The sequence below is a fragment of the Henningerozyma blattae genome, chromosome 2 (assembly GCF_000315915.1).
Source record: "Henningerozyma blattae CBS 6284 chromosome 2, complete genome".
In the NCBI taxonomy this organism is placed as follows: domain Eukaryota; kingdom Fungi; phylum Ascomycota; class Saccharomycetes; order Saccharomycetales; family Saccharomycetaceae; genus Henningerozyma; species Henningerozyma blattae.
In genome coordinates, this window is record NC_020186.1 from 1,927,413 (window position 1) to 1,945,763 (window position 18,351).

At 32.4% G+C, this 18,351-nt stretch overlaps 8 protein-coding genes and 1 non-coding gene across 9 annotated transcripts; 4 read left to right on the plus strand and 5 right to left on the minus strand.

Moving 5' to 3' along the window:
* Positions 1–341: 341 nt before the first annotated feature.
* Positions 342–1,532, plus strand: RAD55 (putative DNA-dependent ATPase RAD55; the record flags this gene model as incomplete). The annotated part of the gene is made up of 1 exon (XM_004179093.1): positions 342–1,532. The coding sequence occupies one exon, from the start codon at positions 342–344 to the stop codon at positions 1,530–1,532; it is 1,191 nt and encodes a 396-aa protein (XP_004179141.1).
* A 3,494-nt stretch (positions 1,533–5,026) lies between these two features.
* Positions 5,027–6,607, plus strand: TBLA0B08070 (uncharacterized protein; the record flags this gene model as incomplete). The annotated part of the gene is made up of 1 exon (XM_004179094.1): positions 5,027–6,607. The coding sequence occupies one exon, from the start codon at positions 5,027–5,029 to the stop codon at positions 6,605–6,607; it is 1,581 nt and encodes a 526-aa protein (XP_004179142.1).
* Positions 6,608–7,919: 1,312 nt separating this feature from the next.
* On the minus strand, positions 7,920–9,254 carry TBLA0B08080 (2-aminoadipate transaminase; the record flags this gene model as incomplete). The annotated part of the gene is made up of 1 exon (XM_004179095.1): positions 7,920–9,254. The coding sequence occupies one exon, from the start codon at positions 9,252–9,254 to the stop codon at positions 7,920–7,922; it is 1,335 nt and encodes a 444-aa protein (XP_004179143.1).
* Positions 9,255–9,924: 670 nt separating this feature from the next.
* TBLA0Btrna19L lies at positions 9,925–10,007 on the minus strand. Its single transcript has one exon. It is a non-coding gene; the product is annotated as a tRNA-Leu (tRNA).
* A 1,477-nt stretch (positions 10,008–11,484) lies between these two features.
* Positions 11,485–12,510, minus strand: MYG1 (Myg1p; the record flags this gene model as incomplete). The annotated part of the gene is made up of 1 exon (XM_004179096.1): positions 11,485–12,510. One exon carries the CDS (start codon positions 12,508–12,510, stop codon positions 11,485–11,487), a length of 1,026 nt encoding a protein of 341 aa, XP_004179144.1.
* A 1,478-nt stretch (positions 12,511–13,988) lies between these two features.
* AIM7 (Aim7p) lies at positions 13,989–14,438 on the minus strand (the record flags this gene model as incomplete). Its single annotated transcript, XM_004179097.1, has 1 exon — positions 13,989–14,438. One exon carries the CDS (start codon positions 14,436–14,438, stop codon positions 13,989–13,991), a length of 450 nt encoding a protein of 149 aa, XP_004179145.1.
* Positions 14,439–15,305: 867 nt separating this feature from the next.
* On the plus strand, positions 15,306–16,652 carry GDI1 (Gdi1p; the record flags this gene model as incomplete). Its single annotated transcript, XM_004179098.1, has 1 exon — positions 15,306–16,652. One exon carries the CDS (start codon positions 15,306–15,308, stop codon positions 16,650–16,652), a length of 1,347 nt encoding a protein of 448 aa, XP_004179146.1.
* A 436-nt stretch (positions 16,653–17,088) lies between these two features.
* Positions 17,089–17,489, plus strand: LSM2 (Sm-like protein LSM2; the record flags this gene model as incomplete). The annotated part of the gene is made up of 2 exons (XM_004179099.1): positions 17,089–17,142; positions 17,256–17,489. The coding sequence occupies 2 exons, from the start codon at positions 17,089–17,091 to the stop codon at positions 17,487–17,489; spliced, it is 288 nt and encodes a 95-aa protein (XP_004179147.1).
* Positions 17,490–17,644: 155 nt separating this feature from the next.
* TBLA0B08130 (uncharacterized protein) lies at positions 17,645–18,118 on the minus strand (the record flags this gene model as incomplete). The annotated part of the gene is made up of 1 exon (XM_004179100.1): positions 17,645–18,118. One exon carries the CDS (start codon positions 18,116–18,118, stop codon positions 17,645–17,647), a length of 474 nt encoding a protein of 157 aa, XP_004179148.1.
* Positions 18,119–18,351: the final 233 nt, after the last annotated feature.

Genomic DNA, 18,351 nt, shown 5'->3' on the forward strand with positions numbered 1-18,351 from the left:
GTTGTCATTATTATCATTAAAGTTTAATCTTTCAGTTTGTTATTGTTATAACGTTTTTGGAAATAAAATTCTTGCATAAGGATTTACTGCAGGAAATATTGAAAAAAATAAATCACAGTCAAAGATTGAGTCTTTTATGATTATGATTTACTAATTTGAAATAAGCACTTCAAGAATTTTGTTACTAGGGTTTGTTTGCCTTCTTCTATTTTTATTTTTGATTTTAAGATTTATCAAGCAGTAATAATAATAACGCTGAGGTTATCTGGTTTCTGTTTTTTAAAAAGAGAATAGTTTGTTGATTTAAGAATAGCAAACTTAAAATAAGTGTGTGTTTTTTTATGTCGTTTGGAGTATCTTTATCACAATTAATTACTAATAATAAGCCAATTTCTACCGGTATCCCAATATTGGATGAACAATTAGATTCTGGGTTCCAACAACGATCCATCTATGAGATATATGGCCCTCCAGGTGTTGGGAAAAGATTATTAGGTCAACAAATTATAGAAAATGCAAATGATGGAGATAGGATATTATGGATAGATACTTATAACACTATCGATTTTAAGCATTCCAATGGTAAGAATAGACAAAATAATAATTTGAAAATTCAAGAAAAGCATATTGATTTCATTCGGATTGATAAGGCTAGTCAATTAATTTATTTTTTCCAAAAATTAGCCATAAAATATACCATAATTATAATTGATCGTTTTTCTCAAATCATTACTGATTATTTATATACTTTATATTCTAAAGAGAAAAGTTTTGAAGTCAAAAATATCCATGAGATTAAATGTAATTATCTTTGTGTTATCTTCACATTATTTACAAAGTATAATAATAAGAATGATTCTACTATAATACTATTAGATGATTGTATGAATACTGGGTATACACCAATGGATCTTCATGGGAGTAATTCTAATTATGAAGTAATTGGTAATAATAATTTTCTTGTTCAAAAAAACCATTATGATAATTTGGTAATGAATCCTGATGAGATGAATGATAATTCCAATAAACCAGCAAATGTTCAAGTATTAAGAAGTGGACTAGTAGGTAATATCGGATATGGTCCCAAGGATTATAAATGGTTAGTATTTTTAAAGAACCAAATAGGAATGTTTCGAGATTGGAACGATGGAGGGCAAACAGAAAATAATTCGGATCTATGTCGAATATTGTTGATCAATGGTACAGACAAATCAAACTCAAATTCCATACATGGTCAAAGTCCTAATAGTAGACCTAGTAGTAGGGACAAGAACTATCATAGTAGAAAAGAAAATGTAATGGATAATAAAGTTGTTATTGTCATTAACCCCAATACTGGTAGATTTGAGGACAAAATTCATATGAAACAGGTTACTAAAAGAACTAATAATGAAGATTCAAGTGATGAAACTGTTAACGAAGAAAAACTGGAAGGGGTAAAACGCGTTAAGACAAACTCTTCTAGCGTAGATATAGCAAACTTGGATATAGTTTCCGATAATAATGATATTGTTTACGATAGTGAAGGTTAATTACAGAAGAAGTATATTTTTCTTGGACAATCTAACCTCAATGATGGTAACTTTAAATTGGCATTTCCCCTTTGTGATATATAAGCCACGTCACGATCTTTATAGAATGTTTCGAAAATATTCTACTCTTGTGGTAGAGACAATTATATAGGAATAGATTAGTTTCCTAATATGGGGAAATTTTTACTTCGTCTATTAATTTGCTTAGCACATCAATATTTGCTTAGCGTATCTTTCAGTTTGTTTATTTTTTTTTTTCATTTTGCCCTCAGGAGAAGTAAAATTACTATTGTTGTCAACAAGTAAAATTCTTGATCTTGAAACAATGTTTGTAGATTCCGGGTCGGTTACGGTAATTTTTTCCGGTTGAAAGTGATTTACAATTATATTTAGTTAAAATAAACTTCAATTTGTATACTAATGATAAATAACCGTTTAAAGAGTATTGTAAGTTACTCGATTTTAAAAAAACAAAACATAGTAACGATAATAACAATTGCAATTTTTACTGCAAAGAAGTATCACAATGTACTAAAGTACAATTTACCGTACTATTCTTGGATATACTTACACTGTTCAGATCATTCATGGTAAAAAAGTCTTTGTATTTTAATTTAATTAGGTTTACAATCTAAGTTTAGTAATAAGACATATTGAATTTATACCGAAGAAAACATTAAGTTTATAGCAAGAGTTTGCCAAAATACAATAGTTGTCTGTCTTCTTGTTTCATGCTTTAATTTAATAAATTTCTTGTAGTTTCAGTGCTATTATTGCACATTTTACGTAAACTGTATGATCCTTTCTTGCATGTTCCTATTTATTTTCCCACATGATGGAATCCAATTTAGCTTGAATAACTTTCAAAGCATTGCCACCTCCATTGGCCTACGGAGCAAGGACAAACTTTTCAAACTCTTCGGGAGGACCATGGGCTCATTTCCCATAAGTGCTGTAATATTCATTTCAGGTAAGGAAGAGTTAGAAGAGGACATCGTTTGGTTTGCATTTGCATTTACATTTGCTCTTACATTTGCTTTTACTTTTACTTTTTCATCTGCTTCTGCTTTTGCTATTTGCTTGCGTTGGCATTTTTAAAAGATTGCATATTAATATTATTTTTTTATTAATTTTTTTGTCATCTTGAAATGTTTCATTCTTGGAGATCTAGGTACGGTAATCGGGCTTGATTTGGCAAGCATTCTTGATACCACTACGGTAGTTTCTCTGCGAAAAATCAAAAGCCAAAACAACAAATATTAGGGTATATCCATGACTCTCAAACATATCAAGGAAAACATTGCACAGAATGATTAGATATATACACCAAACAAACAAAAAAACCTAATTTGGGACACATCTCCACTAAACCCAGAAAGAAAAACCCCACTAGCCGCCGAGCCAAGAAAGCTTAAAACCCCCCGCCTTTCTTTTCGGCAGCTGATACACCCGTGCACTTGTCCAAAATCTCAATCGGGACACACCGCCTCCCAATATTTTCATTAGCAACATTTTCATTTACAATTTTTGCAATTACCATTACCGTTTTCCTCAATAGGATTATTACAGGTTAACCATGGTTAACCATGGTTGTACCTCTAATAATATTAAACTCTGTCTCTCTCTTCCTCTCTCACTCCCTCTTGTTCAAGGCACTCTCCCTAACATCATTAACCAATTATCTTTGCTCAAGACTCTAGTCCCAGCAAAGACTCCAATACTAGTAAGTATCTATACCTCTATGTCAGTATGTATTTTTTTTTCACTATTGCCAGCATTTACTCCCGATAACCTTGTTACCGATATCCGAAATTGCGGAGCCCAAAGTCATTTAGGCAATTTCCTATATAGGCCCAACTATCATGTATTGGGCAATTCCCGGCACGTGTTATGCCTGCAGATCCTACTAGCGATCGATTCTGATCGATTACATCCCACGATCGATCGGAATCAAATCGATGACCCTTTTGGGCAAACTCTCTCTTGCAAAGACTCACGCCGCATCTGGTCATAGATCGGGTGCAACCCGGACATCCCGAAATGTCACCGCTCCTTGTAGTGGATATTCCTAACTAGGAAACCCAAGTCCCAAAACCATTCTGCAATATGTCCTCATTAGGTATCGAGGCAGAATTAATACCGTATCTGGATATATTGACGCAAATAGCAATCCGCATTGGCATTGTCATTCCCAAAAAACAGGTTGTATCCCAAAAAGGCAACTGGCACAGGAACTGATGTAGCGGCTTGTGTAGGCAGACCTCTTTTTTCATCATCATCTTTTTCTTATTTTTTTTCTGTCAATCCAAACTGGGAATCGTTCGGGCTCGCCAATTTCCGGATTAGGTACGCAGTCTCACTCCTTAATGGGCCATGTTTATCTTTTGCAATTTGCAGTTATGTCATAGGCAAAATACACGTCCGATCCCGAATACGGAAACTCGCAAAATAGAGTAAGAGGTACGCTTTCCCAATGTGTCACGGACAAAAGTGGGGACTACTGGGATTGATAAAAATCTACGTCATAGTATGGAAGCAGAACGCGTGCGGGCAAATATAGTTACAAGTTCAAAGAAAAAAATAGACCCCTCTTTGACCCATTCTGGTAAACATTTCTGGAAGTGACATCTCAGGTGTTTGTTAAGAAGAAAAGAGAATTTAGTATTTTTTCTATTATTTTTTTGGAGTTGACCCAGCAAATAATAAGATTGATAATCACCCAGAGGAAAGTGTTGTTTACTAAAAATACTCTCTGTCAGTTCCTGTCACGGATGCCTGTCAAAATATAGAACCAGCCTATAATGCCTACAAGAGTGAGAATTTACAAATATTTGTAGGGTTAAAGGATTCGAGTGCAGATTGTTAGTGCATGCTATTTTAAGCTCTGGCACTTTTTCCACGCCCTGTCTGGATATGGCAATTTGCATAACAAAGATGCAATAAATAGATTTGTTGCAATAACAAAGATGTAATTAGCAGAAATATTGCATTTTCACTGAATTCTTCGATAAGAATTCGAGCAGATTGCTTGCAATCCCACATATCCACTAATTACTATTACTGTAATCATCCACCAACAATAACAAACCCATGAGCATTGTATTAGGGTATAGCGTACAATTCTGTTTATTGTCACTTCTTTATTTGGCATCTTCAAGGAAAAGTCGCGTAGGGCTGCTAGAACATACAAGACAGATACTACAATTATAGGTAAAGGGGCACCAGGCAGATACCTTTTGACCAAAAAATAATCAAAAAAAAATCTGATTGGTCTCACTAGCAGTCACCACTTTTTTTTAAAGATACTACTCTTGTGTTGGAAAAAAAAGGTATAAAAGAAACACATTATTGTTTCCAATTCACAATCCATATTTTCCTTCTTCTCTTCGTTATAACAAAAAATCATCATCAATACAGAAAACTACAACTTTTCTAATCCACTCGCTCGCTCACCAACTAATCTGCAAAAAATGAAGGTTTCCTCTACTGTCTTAATGGCCTCTGTCGCCTCCTCTGCTTTGGCCCAAACCCTTTACAACTCTTCTTCCGTTGCAGTCTCCAGCTCTGCTTCTTCTCAATTGAGCTCTATCGCTTCTTCTTCTGAAGCCTCCTCTGCTGTCTCCAGCTCTGCTATCTCTTCCTCAGCTGCCTCCTCTTCCGAAGCTTCTTCTGTTGCTTCCTCTTCCGCTGCTTCTTCCTCTGAAGCTTCTTCTGCTGCTTCTTCTTCCGCTGCTTCTTCCTCTGAAGCTTCTTCTGCTGCTTCCAGCTCTGCCGCTTCTTCCTCTGAAGCTTCTTCCGCTGCTTCTAGCTCTGCCGCTTCTTCCTCTGAAGCTTCTTCTGCTGCTTCCAGCTCTGCTGCTTCCTCCTCAGCCGCTTCTTCTTCAGCCGTTTCCTCTGCTGTCTCTTCCAGCGCTGCTGCCTCTTCTGGTTTCTCCACCATTGAAAGTGAAACTACCAACTCCACTATTGCTTCTTCCGCCTCTTCCGCTGTTGTTTCTCTTCAGTCTTTCTCCAACATTGACGATGAAGCCACCAACTCCACCTCTTTCACCGCTTACAGTTCTGTTCCAGAAAGCACCAGCACTGTTACCTCTGTCGTCAACGGTACCAGCACTGTCACTTCTACTTACTGTCCAGAATGTTCTACCAGTACCACTGCTATCACCAGCATTGACAACTCTACCATCACCACCACCGAAACTGACTGTCCAGAATGTTCTGCCACCACCACTGCCATCACTTCTACCAAGAACTCTACCATCACTACCACTGAAACTGATTGCCCAGAATGTTCTACCACTACTAAGATTCCAGCTTCTACCGCTGCTCCAATCTACGATTACACTTTCAACTCCACTGAATACGAAGTTGTCACTGAATACACTACTTACTGTCCAGAACCAACCACTTTCACTCAAGGTGGTAAGACTTACACCGTTACTGAACCAACCACTTTAACCATCACTGACTGTCCATGTACTATTGAAAAACCAGAAACTGTTACCACCAACGAAGTTACCACCGAATACACTACCTACTGTCCAGAACCAACCACTTTCACCACCGAAGGTAAGACCTACACTGCTACTAAACCAGGTGTTGTTACCATCACCAAATGTGAAACTTGTGAAGAACCAAATACTGAAACTACCACTGAAAACGTTACCGAATACACTACTTACTGCCCAGAACCAACCACTTTAACCACTGAAGGTGAGACTTACACTGTTTCTGAACCAGGTGTCATTACCATCACCAAGTGTGACTCTTGTGAAGAATCAGAAACCGTTACTAAGCCAACTGAAAATCCACAAACTACTTACGTTGAAACTTCCGAATTCACCACTGTCCACACTGCCCCAACCACTTTCACCACCGAAGGTAAGACTTTCACCGCTTCTTCTGGTACTTTCACTGGTACTTTCACCACTGCTCAAACTAAGATCGTCGAAACTGTTCCAGCTTCTTCTGCTGCTCCATCTTCTGGTCACACTGTCTTAGTCAACTCTAACGCTGCTAACGTCTTTGTTCCATCTTTCTTAGGTTTAGTTGGTGCTATTGCCATGTTGATCTAAACAGCTTAATTTGAACTTTTTTTCTCATTTTGCTTTATTAACTTTTTCGAATTTCCTTCCCTTTTAATAATAATCATCTAAATCGTATGTTAACCATTTTTTTAAGATGATTCGAACCATTGGTTCATTTGCTCTTTTGTTTCTTCTGTCTTTGAATTTTTTCAAGTCTGACACCTTCCTTTTTTCTGTTTTTCCTTATTGTTCGTATTTTTCAATTAACTCATTGTAACCAAATATTTAATACCTCATCTGTAACACCTACTTAATATATTTCACATTTATATAATGTATAATAAAAAAAATTAAAAAGTACCCATCTTAAATTGTTATCATTATCTTTTTTCAATGGACAAAAGAACAATCCAATCGACAAGAAAAAGATATCTCCATTGATTTCAATTTAAGATCTAACTTGCTTTATAGATATCGGTAGTTTGTAACCATATATTAATTTGACTGTTTAAAGAATTGAAAAAATTATAATTTTCCATTTTTTGTAACAATGTCCATTTGAATAGTAGATTAAGAGAGATGCACTCTTCATCGAGCAACTAGCTGTTTAATTCGAAATTTAAGATATTGAGGTTTTAAATTTACTTTTGGAATGAGTATCACTTAACATTCCTAAAGACAAGAAAGTTTTTTCAATAATCATAAAAAGTATAAAAAGTATTATTCTACTATTAATTATCAAGATATGCAAATGAATTTTATACAGTTTAAGCTTTAGTTAGCATTAATGTTACCGAATATAATTTACACCGTTACCTTAAAACTTCTAATCAAAATCAGTAACCAAATAGAGAGATTTAAATATAAGAAACTAATCAGCGCTAAATGGCCAGAACAATAATGTAGCAGTAAACTGAGATAATGAAAAAAAAATTAGGATTGAGGTTTAATATTCTATATATTATCAGTAAATAACAAAACCATTGTAAAATTGCTGAAAGTAACAAGATAAAATAAATGATACAAACAATTTAAAATTTATTTCAAAAGTCAATAAAATAAGATAAGAATATAAACGTTCGCTGCATTTAATTGATTATTCATATACGCAATATTATTAGGATAGATTTGAGTGCTTTTCAATAGGTTTTTCAAACAGAAACAAGGATGGATTTAAATATATATATTGGGATGCTTGATTGTACAGTATCAATTAATGAATCAGCAGAAAATTATCACGAAATTCTAGAGTTGAATTATGTTTAGAATATAAACATTTAACACAACAGCCAAATATTACAATAGGTTAAAGCATTTGATCTATATCAACTCTAGAGTTGTAAACACCACCAAACTGACCCTAAAACTCCAGATTCCTCTCCACTGCATACTCTTTACATATCATGCCAAGGTATTGTATTCCCTGCTCAATTGCTTCTTTTTCAAGGAAACTAATTGATAATCTTATGCAACGCTCACCCCATCCTTTTAGATCTCCAACTACTTCGCATGTACTTCCATTAGCAACGATTACAGAATATTTATTTTTCAACATTTGACCGATAACTTGAGCATTATAACCCTCAGGTAAGACGACCCAAGCAAAATATCCACCTTCAATATGTTGGAACTTAGTGTTTTTCGGTAAAAATTTTTGACTTGAGTTATATAATGCATCGCCTCGAATCTTATAGACAGTTCTAAAGTTACTAATGATCTTATATATCTCCTTATTCTTTAGTAAAGTGCCAATTATCATAGAATTCAATTGAGATGGTGTACCACCAGATATATTTGCACCACCTTTAGAAACTTGACCAACTAACATTTTGTTTGCCGTTTCATGATAACCAATTCTTAAACCAGGTGCTACTAGTTTCGAAAAACTTGCATTCGATATTGTATTTCCATAAAAATTAGATTCATATATTTGTTCGTTAGATAGCATTCGATCTAAATGGACAAGTCTTGGTGCGACATTTGAGGTTGCATTTGAATCAAAATTATAATCTAATAGATCATAAACATCATCACAAATAATTAACATATCATACTTTTTGGCAATTTTTATTAACTGAATTCTAGTTTCATAATCCCAAGTTATGCCACTAGGGTTTGAAAAAGTTGGAATACAATAGAATACATATTTATAAATCTTCTTTTGAAGATTATTTTTATTTTGTATTATATCTGTCGAATTTTGTGGAACATCTGGAATTTCTTGTTCAAAATATTCTAACTTTTCTTTCAAGTATTCTAGATCAATGCTTGTATAACCTTTTTCCTTAATAGCTGTCATTTTAGAACCAAATCCAGCATCAATGAAACAATCATTAATCAAAAAATACGTAGGTGACACGATAAAAGCCTGTTTTGTATAGCCTGTATGAGGTAAAGTAGTCTGTAATAATATATTCAAGATCCCATATGAAGCACCAGAGGTCAAGTTAATATATTCAGGCTTTGAGTTTATATCTGAGCCTATTTGATTTATCATATTACAAACTTCCTGTCTAACCCATAAAGCACCTTCGTCGGAGCCATATGTTAAGGGATGCCTATTTGTTGTATCATCATCGTAAGGTCTTGCTTCTTCCGACAACAATTGGCAAGTTGCAATTGAAATTTCTTTACGAGGAAGCAAACGATAAGATGGGTGACCTTTGAACAAATTGATCTTTGATGCTTCGTTCATTCTTATTTACAGTATTTACAAACCAAGAATATAAGAGTCTGTAAAATACTTCAAATTTTTCAAAATCTCGTTTCCTTGTTTTATTCGGCAGAATATAAGTATTTACCTTTTTCTTGGTATGCCACTCCGGAGTTGATGCATATTAGAGTGTGTCAGAGGTCCGTAAAAGTGGATAAATTGTAGAGTAAACTCACCATATTAAATTGCTTCTAGTATAATTTTACCTAAAAATCATAAAACTACTACACTATTAAAATTGATATTCATGAGAAAGTATAATATAATTAGTATTAATATCTACTTACTTGGGACTTAGTCTTTTTTAATCTTTACTAACCTTATAACCAAAATTTACTCAACCACCTATGCATATATCCTTCACCACTCTAGTTACTGTAAGAGTATCTTGTCGTCTTAGTTTTCAAGTTAGATTATATATTTTATTTGAACCCTTCCCTTAATTTAATACTAGGCCGATGAAGATTATTGACCTTTTATGCAGCCATAAATCCAAAGAGAATTAAGGCTCATTGTCTCAAATTTAGAGGCATTCCATTTATAAGTAGTTATTCATTCTCATACTCAGTTTTGTTAAGACCATCTTAACTCCAGTACTAAATAATCAACCAGTAAATTACCATCACGTGACTTTCATGATGTGGTCAAAAATTGAAGGATGCGAGGTTCGAACTCGCGCGGACACTGTCCAACAGATCTTAAGTCTGCCGCCTTAGACCACTCGGCCAACCCTCCATGCTTTTATTGTTTTTGTTGTAAACCAACTTAGAAGTACGATACACTTAACTAGTAACTACCAAAACTTAACTTAACAATCTTATTAACTTAACACCAGTTAATACTTCGAACTTACGAATATAATTGTTGTTCTTTTTAAACTAAATAACTATATGAAAGAACTATAAATTTATGTCTAAAGTCTGAAAAAGCTGGTCTTTAAATACTTTTCAAAGGTCAACGCCAGCTTTTCCATTTTACTTTAATTGGACTGTTTATAAACTTACTTACAAGGGTAGGAGTGCACAGTTTGAGTAATGCTGGCTAACTAGTAGAGATTATGCATCGAACAGATATTCACAGGTATGCAACTAGCAGTTGCTCAGTGTCATGTATAATTTCTAGTTAGCAACTTGTAGATGAGTATAAAGTCGATCTCGTCTACAACATTTTTTTCTAATAAAAATAGTAATAATATAAGGCACTCTGAATAGTAAGTAAATTTCTCTTTGAAATGATGGTATGATAATGTGCTGAAATATGATTATATCATTTTCTATTAAGTGGTAAAAGACTTTTACCACGTGGTCTATTGTTTAAAATGTGTTTTTCTTTTTATATCGAAAAACACTATTTAAGAAATATATTCATTTTAGTTATAGTATTTACCATATATGTCTAAATAAAGTAATCGTCTTTACATCTTAAACACTGTTTAACAATCTCTAACTCTCTTGAATCCCAGTATAATGTACTACTATATATAAAATGCTTTAACTTGCTATTAGGCGAACAACTAATTTTTATATAAAGTATATAGAACTGCTTTGGTTTGAAATGTTAATAGTTTATTAGAGATGGAATAGATTTTGTCTTTAATTGGACATAATAAAAATAGCACCTAAATAAGTTGCTATTATGTGTTACAAAAAATAAGTTGTCGATGTTATCTTAAAGTTTTTAAGTTGGATTATTACATGCTTATAATCAACTTTTTTCCTACTGTGATAAATAAATTTACTGCAAACACTAGATATTAATTATTAAAGGCGATAAATATAAGTTTGTTTTTTAAGTTCAGCTATATTTATTCCTTCTTATACTGATAGCTCTCGTGGAATTCCAATTCTCTTATTTTTTTCAAATTTAGTGATTTTATATTCTCACAATCCACTAGTCGCTGTCTAGTTACTACTCGAAACCTTTCCAATTTTTGTCTACTCTATGATACAATAAAGACATCTGTGGCTGAATTTAAATGGTGGCTAAGTGTTAGTTCATATTTCAATTATTTCAAATATCAATATTTATAGAATGGCAAATTTCTTTTTAAATAAATACAAGCAATTTTGATAAAGTTAGCTTTTAACATAATTTGATGAGATTAGCAGCCAAGCTTATAAATCAATTATCCTGTCTAAATGAGTAAAATTAAATAAATAATAAATAGTTAAGCCAATAAATATAGATTACAATTATTTTAAGTTGAAATTTATTATAAAGACATCTTTGCTAATTTGTACGCACCCTCTTGAGTTTGAGTACCACCAATAAAGCCAGCTGCGTGAACGAAAACACAATCAGGGACTCCACTTTCTTTGCTTAGTTCTTCATCTCTTAAACCTCTTAATTTCTCTAGTATACCTTGTCTAAAGGCAAAAGAACCTGAAGAGACTGGAACGGTGGAGACTCTCCAAGTATTAGATGAATCTTTAAACAAGACAAATTTAATCTTACCTTCACAATCGAATTCTTTTTCAACTTCGTATAAATGTTCTTTCCATGGGCAGAACTGTTCTAAAACAATTATTTCACCAGTTGAATCAACATCCATTCTTTTAGAAACAGCAGCACGTACTAAGGATTTAGCAGGTAACCAAGAATTAGAGTAACCTTTAACAAGATTAACAAAAATAGTACCGATGAATTCACTAGCTTTGAAGAAATTTTCATCAAATTTGGCTGGTGTACAATCCTCATTCCAGCTTGGATTCATACCACCAACAATACCTGGCAAAGAAACAGCTGAATCTCTAAACTTTGGCTTAACATTTAAAGCTTCGTAGTCTAAGATTTTAATACCGTTATCATTTGCATCAATAGCTTCGATGAAATTACTATAAACTTTGTCATAAAGAATTTCCAAATCATTATCTTTAACTACGGTTGGTTTAACAGCGTTTTTTATAATTTCCTTACCAAAATGCTTGTAAATTAAACCAGCACCAGAAAGTTTAGTTTTATAATTTGCATTGAAAGTTTCTTCGAAGCCACGTTGATGATGATCAAAATGCTTTATACCATCATATGTGGCACCAACATCCACAACAATATCACTCTTTTCCCAATCTTCAGCTTTTCTTGATCTGATGACATTTGCGTCTTTATATTCCGGTAATAACCTTAACATATAAACGGCTAAACTTTCATCAGCATGGAAGGAGCCAGAATGAACACAAATTGTTTTAACCATTTTTTGAGTGATATTCGAATCGAGTTTAATCTTTTTTAGTGCAGACATAGTTATATGAAAGTAAAATTAAAAACTTTTAACCAACAAAATAACGAAGTAAATCAAATATTATACCTATGAAAAAAGAGTACTTTAATTTTTTATTTTACTTTTCGGGTTTTTATATGTCTATTTAATTGAAAAAGAAAAAAAGTGATGAGCTTACAGAATTTAAAATCGCTTATCTGGCCAGTACATATAAACTATGTAAAACGTATTTAATTTTGTGGTATTGTTGATGTTAGGGATTTTTATACAACCTGCATTTCTCGGAATATAAATAGAGCTCATTTTTATATACTTCTGTAGTTTTTATATACGTATTTAGCTCGAGGAGGACAATTATAAAAACAGTTAATACCAAAAAGATCCGACAGGTATATTTTTAGTATTGCTTACATACAATTAGGCCCAGTATTAAGTTACTTTCTACTTCATTATTTCAATGTTTTTCGTACCGATTTAGTATTTTTTTAAAATTGCAAGCTTAGAGTGATTCTAGAACACACTTACTACGAATAATATTTTTTTTTCATTATTTTGAATTTAAGCTATCAGGAGGAAAGTGATATTTTTTTCGTGCTTTACTATGCTGGGAGAAATTCCTTTTCGTATAAGGGGAATTATAACACTTCGAACTTTAATGTATTGTCGAGTTAATTAGGGGTTTCATACTAGTAAGAGGCAATGTTATGCAGCAACCATCAAAACAATTGCATTTTCGAACATCTGATATATTTTGAATGAAATAAAGAAGATACAAAATTAGTTAATTTGAAATTTCTCAATCCATTCACGAACTAAACTATGCATACCATAATATCCAATTCATGCTTCTCTTTTCGAGCTGAAATAAGAATATTTGACAACATTTGTTTTTCTTAGCTTGCCAACATAGTTTTATATTTCTAACTATAAATAACTGCATATCTTGTATTGATCAAATATTTGAACACAAAGGTATACCAATCCTTCTTTCTACTTTCTATTTGCCAAGGTTCGACTTAAAAAATATGAAAAATCAGGTAAGTTTGTTTTAATATGAATTGAATAAACTGACTCCTGCAAACATTCTTATTTGGTAAATATCAAGAGAAGGTTTATTTATCTTTTTTGCTTCTTGCTTCTAGGTTACAATCTAGTTAAATAAAGTTGCAAATAGCTGAAAAATTTATCTTTGCTTATCAACTCTGAAGCATTAGTTACTGAAAAATTAAAAGAGTGGTCACATTAATAAAAAAGGCAGTATTCGACAAATAACGTACCGTGAATGGCTTATATACTACTTATTACTTCAGTTTGGGGGATAACTTGTGTATTAAAAAAATTATAATATATGTTTACAGACTGTTACTTATTGATTATTAGTGGAATTACCCCTTCCTTATAGTGATAAAATATAACTCGAGAATAAAGTGTGAAATTCAAATGGCAATGTAAAAAATGATTGTATCATAAATTGATGCTAATAAGATTAGACGTAGGCTCTATTTTTTTTCGAGCTGTTCTTTCAACTCCTCCACGGCATCATCATCTTCTAAACCGGAAGTTACTTCAACCAATTTTGTAGTTCCACATTCGTTTCTAACCATTTCTAAAGCACCTGCATAAACCATCTTATATTCTTGAGAAACAACAGTGGCAGGGATCCAATATAACAACATTAAAGGTGTTTGTTTAATACCATCCTTTGTGGTTAATGGATAGGCAACAAGAATATATCTTGGTTTATTATCTGGTAAAGCTTCACCAAGTTCACTCAATTCAGTGACTTCATCCAATTCTTCTTTAGATTCTTCATCAATAACAATTTCATAACTCTTGGGGTCTATCATTATAGGCAAGAACTTGATTGTTTCTGATCTTGAAGTAGATATACGGAATTTTTGAATTTGTTGCTTAGCATCTGTGCTAAAATGGTTCAAAGCGGTAGACATTATTGATATTGGTAAATTATAAGAGTTATTTTGTAGAATTAAATCAATTCAGCAAAGTTGGAGCAAATTGTCTAAAACAAAAAAAAACTACTTAATCCCTTTCTTATAATCTGAAATTTTGCAAGTTTTTAAGGTATTTTTTTCATTATTCGGTAAAAGACCCCTCCACATGGATCGACGTACAAAATATTATTGTAGAGAGAAAAGTATTATATAAAAAAGAAGATTGCTTTGATAATGTAGATATAGCTGAATATTTTGGCCATTTATATGATATTATAATAAACTGTAATGTAGTACTGTTATAAATTTTATCTCTTTGTAATATTTTGTAACCGTAAGGAAAAGAAAAAAAAAAAAAAAAAAAAGTAAACAACGTGACCTCCGTGTCAAAAGACAATCACGGACTGTGTTTTGTAGGCGAATTGAAATCAGGAAATGAGGTCAACTTGCAGAGTAGGGGCTGGCAAGAACACTGCGCAGAAACCACACCATAACCAACCACACCTAGTAAGAACAATATGGCCACCATTGCCGAATGAAAGCTTCTGAGTTGTGAGACGATACCAAGGTCAATTGACAACAACAGAAGGCGTGAGTAAGAAAGGTTGATGGATAAGTTAAATGGATGAAAGGTAGAGATATTTGGGGGGCAATATTTGTAAGATCGACAAGATCAGTTAAGTTGGCAGTCGAGCAGATATTTCTAGAATAATTCTACCTACTACTTGATTTGTTTCTACCAAAATAAAAAAAAAGAATAGAGCAAATTGTTATATTATTTTTTTTCCTCCACAGATTATTGAAATACCTCAAGATATACAATCTTTTTTTCTCATCGTATAATATTATCAAAGAGATCAAACAATGGATTTAGAACATATGGATACAGACTATGACGTAATTGTCCTTGGTACAGGTATTACTGAATGTATCTTATCAGGGTTACTTTCTGTTGATGGTAAGAAAGTGTTACATATTGATAAACAAGACCATTATGGTGGTGAATCCGCTTCAGTCAGTTTAACTGAATTATATACGAAATTTAAACAAAACCCAATCTCGAAGGAAAATATTGAAAAAAAATTTGGTAGAGATAGAGATTGGAATGTGGATTTAATACCAAAGTTTTTAATGGCCAATGGTGAATTAACCAATATTTTAGTTCATACCGATGTTACTAGATATGTGGAATTCAAACAAATCTCAGGTTCATATGTTTTTAAACAAGGTAAGATTTATAAAGTTCCAGCCAATGAAATTGAAGCTGTTTCATCGCCATTGATGGGTATATTTGAAAAAAGAAGAATGAAGAAATTCCTCGAATGGATCAGTTCATATCAAGAAGATGAAATCAAGACTCATCAAGGTTTAGATTTGGATAAGAATACTATGGATGAAGTTTATTATAAGTTCGGGTTGGGTAATTCTACCAAGGAATTCATTGGCCATTCAATGGCTTTATGGACCAATGATGATTATCTTCAATTGCCAGCTAGACCAACATTTGAAAGAATCTTATTATATTGTCAAAGTGTTGCTCGTTATGGGAAATCCCCTTACTTATACCCCTTATACGGTCTTGGTGAATTACCACAAGGTTTTGCAAGATTGTCTGCCATCTATGGTGGTACATATATGTTGGATACCCCAGTGGAAAAAGTCGATTATGATTCAGATGGTAAATTCAAAAGTGTCACCACCAAATTAGGTACATTTAAGGCACCAGTTGTTATTGCTGATCCAACTTATTTCCCTGAAAAATGTAAAAGTACTGGTCAAAGAGTCATTAGAGCCATTTGTATTTTAAACCATCCTGTTCCAAATACAAACAATAGTGATTCATTACAAATTATTATACCACAAAGTCAAGTTGATAGAAAAAACGATATTTATATTGCTGTTGTTTCCGATGAACATAACGTTTCATCTAAAAACCATTATTTGGCCATTATTTCGACTATTGTGGAAACTAATCAACCTCATGTTGAATTAGACCCTGCATTTAAATTATTGGGGCCCATTGAAGAAAAGTTCATGGGTATTGCTGAATTATTTGAACCTAAAGAAGATGGTTCCAAAGATAATGTTTACTTATCTAAATCATACGATGCCTCATCACATTTTGAATCAATGACTGATGATGTCAAAGATATTTATTTCAGAGTCACTGGCCATCCTTTGGTATTAAAAGAAAGAGAAGCACAAAATTAGGGATAGCATTACACACATCATTATCATTATCATCCTCTTCTTTCGCTGTTCTTTTTTTTTCCACTCTCCCCTCTCAATTTTAAATATTGTTATTATGTTTTCAACCAAGTTTATTCAAAACAAAAATAAAAAGAAAAAAAATTACTTAAATTCATCGATCAAATATATATATATATCTACACAATCACATCAGTATATACAAGTATATAAAGTATACATATCAATTACTCAACAGAGCAAACGAGATTAAATTAGATATGTTTTTCAAATGTTACTCGGGCGAAAGCCAACATGATTTGGAAAATGTAAAAATATAGGAATTATTATATAATAATAATAAAAAGAAAAAATACTTAAAAAATAGTTTAAAATTAGGAATCAAATAAGAATCAAAGGACGAGAAGAAGAAAAGGATAAGCATATAAGGAAAAGTGAGATGCTATTTTTTTCATTTTTCAAAACATTAGTGGACCAAGAAGTCACTGTTGAAGTATGTAAGTGGGAAAGTTAATAATAAGCCCCAATTGAAATATTGAAAATTTTGAAATTTTGAGATTATTTACTAACAAGAAATATAATGTTGATGATACAATTTAAGGATAGTTAAAAAATGATATTGAATTGAAAGGCACATTGAAATCCGTGGATCAGTTTTTGAATTTGAAATTAGATAATATATCATGTAATGATACGGATAAATATCCTCATTTGAGTTCAGTACGTAATATGTTTATTAGAGGGTCTACGGTAAGATATGTATATTTACAAAAAAACATGGTTGATACCAACCTGTTACAGGACGCCGCTAGAAGAGAAGCCATGAGTGAGAAGAAATAGGTTTGAGGGTATAGATATATAAATATTTATGTAACGAGCAAAAAAAAAAAAATAAAAATAAATAAATAAAATCAAATAAAAAATATGTAAAATATTAATTAATAGCAATATGCAAATATAGTACAGAAGCAAAACATCATAAATGTAAATGAGGTTTATTTTAAAAACCTCTTATTACAACTTGATCTCTTATGACCCGGTTCATTACAAAAAGAACATTTTATATTATTTTTCTTTTTATTCTTCGTAGAAGGAAGGGAAGGTGGTATGGCATCTAATTCCACTAAAGGAACCAAAGCAAATTTATCTAATGATTTAGTCTCATCGTTAAACCGTTCAATAATTTCTAATTCATTATTATTTTTACAAGATAACAAATCCACACACAACCGAGTTGAATGATTTTGGTGTGACTGTTTAGAATCATCTAGTATGGAATTCACAAGTGACGAGAGTTGTTTCCATTTATCTGGTGCCGAAGTATCTTGTGACGATTCATTAGTAGCACTATTTTGCTTATTCTTAATAAGCAATGCTATATTATCCATTGCTTGAGATAGTTTAATCAAATCATCTTGAGTCTTTTTAGACGCATCTTCTGTAATCTTTTTGGTATCTTTGTTATCCATTATACACATGAATCATAACCAAAACAGTTTGAAAACAGTTTGAAGTGTACTTTTCTTTTTGTTAAGCGATGAGATATTTTGAAATTCGTTTCTTTTTTTTTTTTTTTTTCCCTTTGCTATTTAATATATAAAAAGCTTGCTTCATGTTTCTCCCGTGTAAACTATCATTCATCATAAGCGCTAGTCTATTAAAAAAAAAGAAAGAAAAAAGAAACGAAACCCGAACAAAAAAA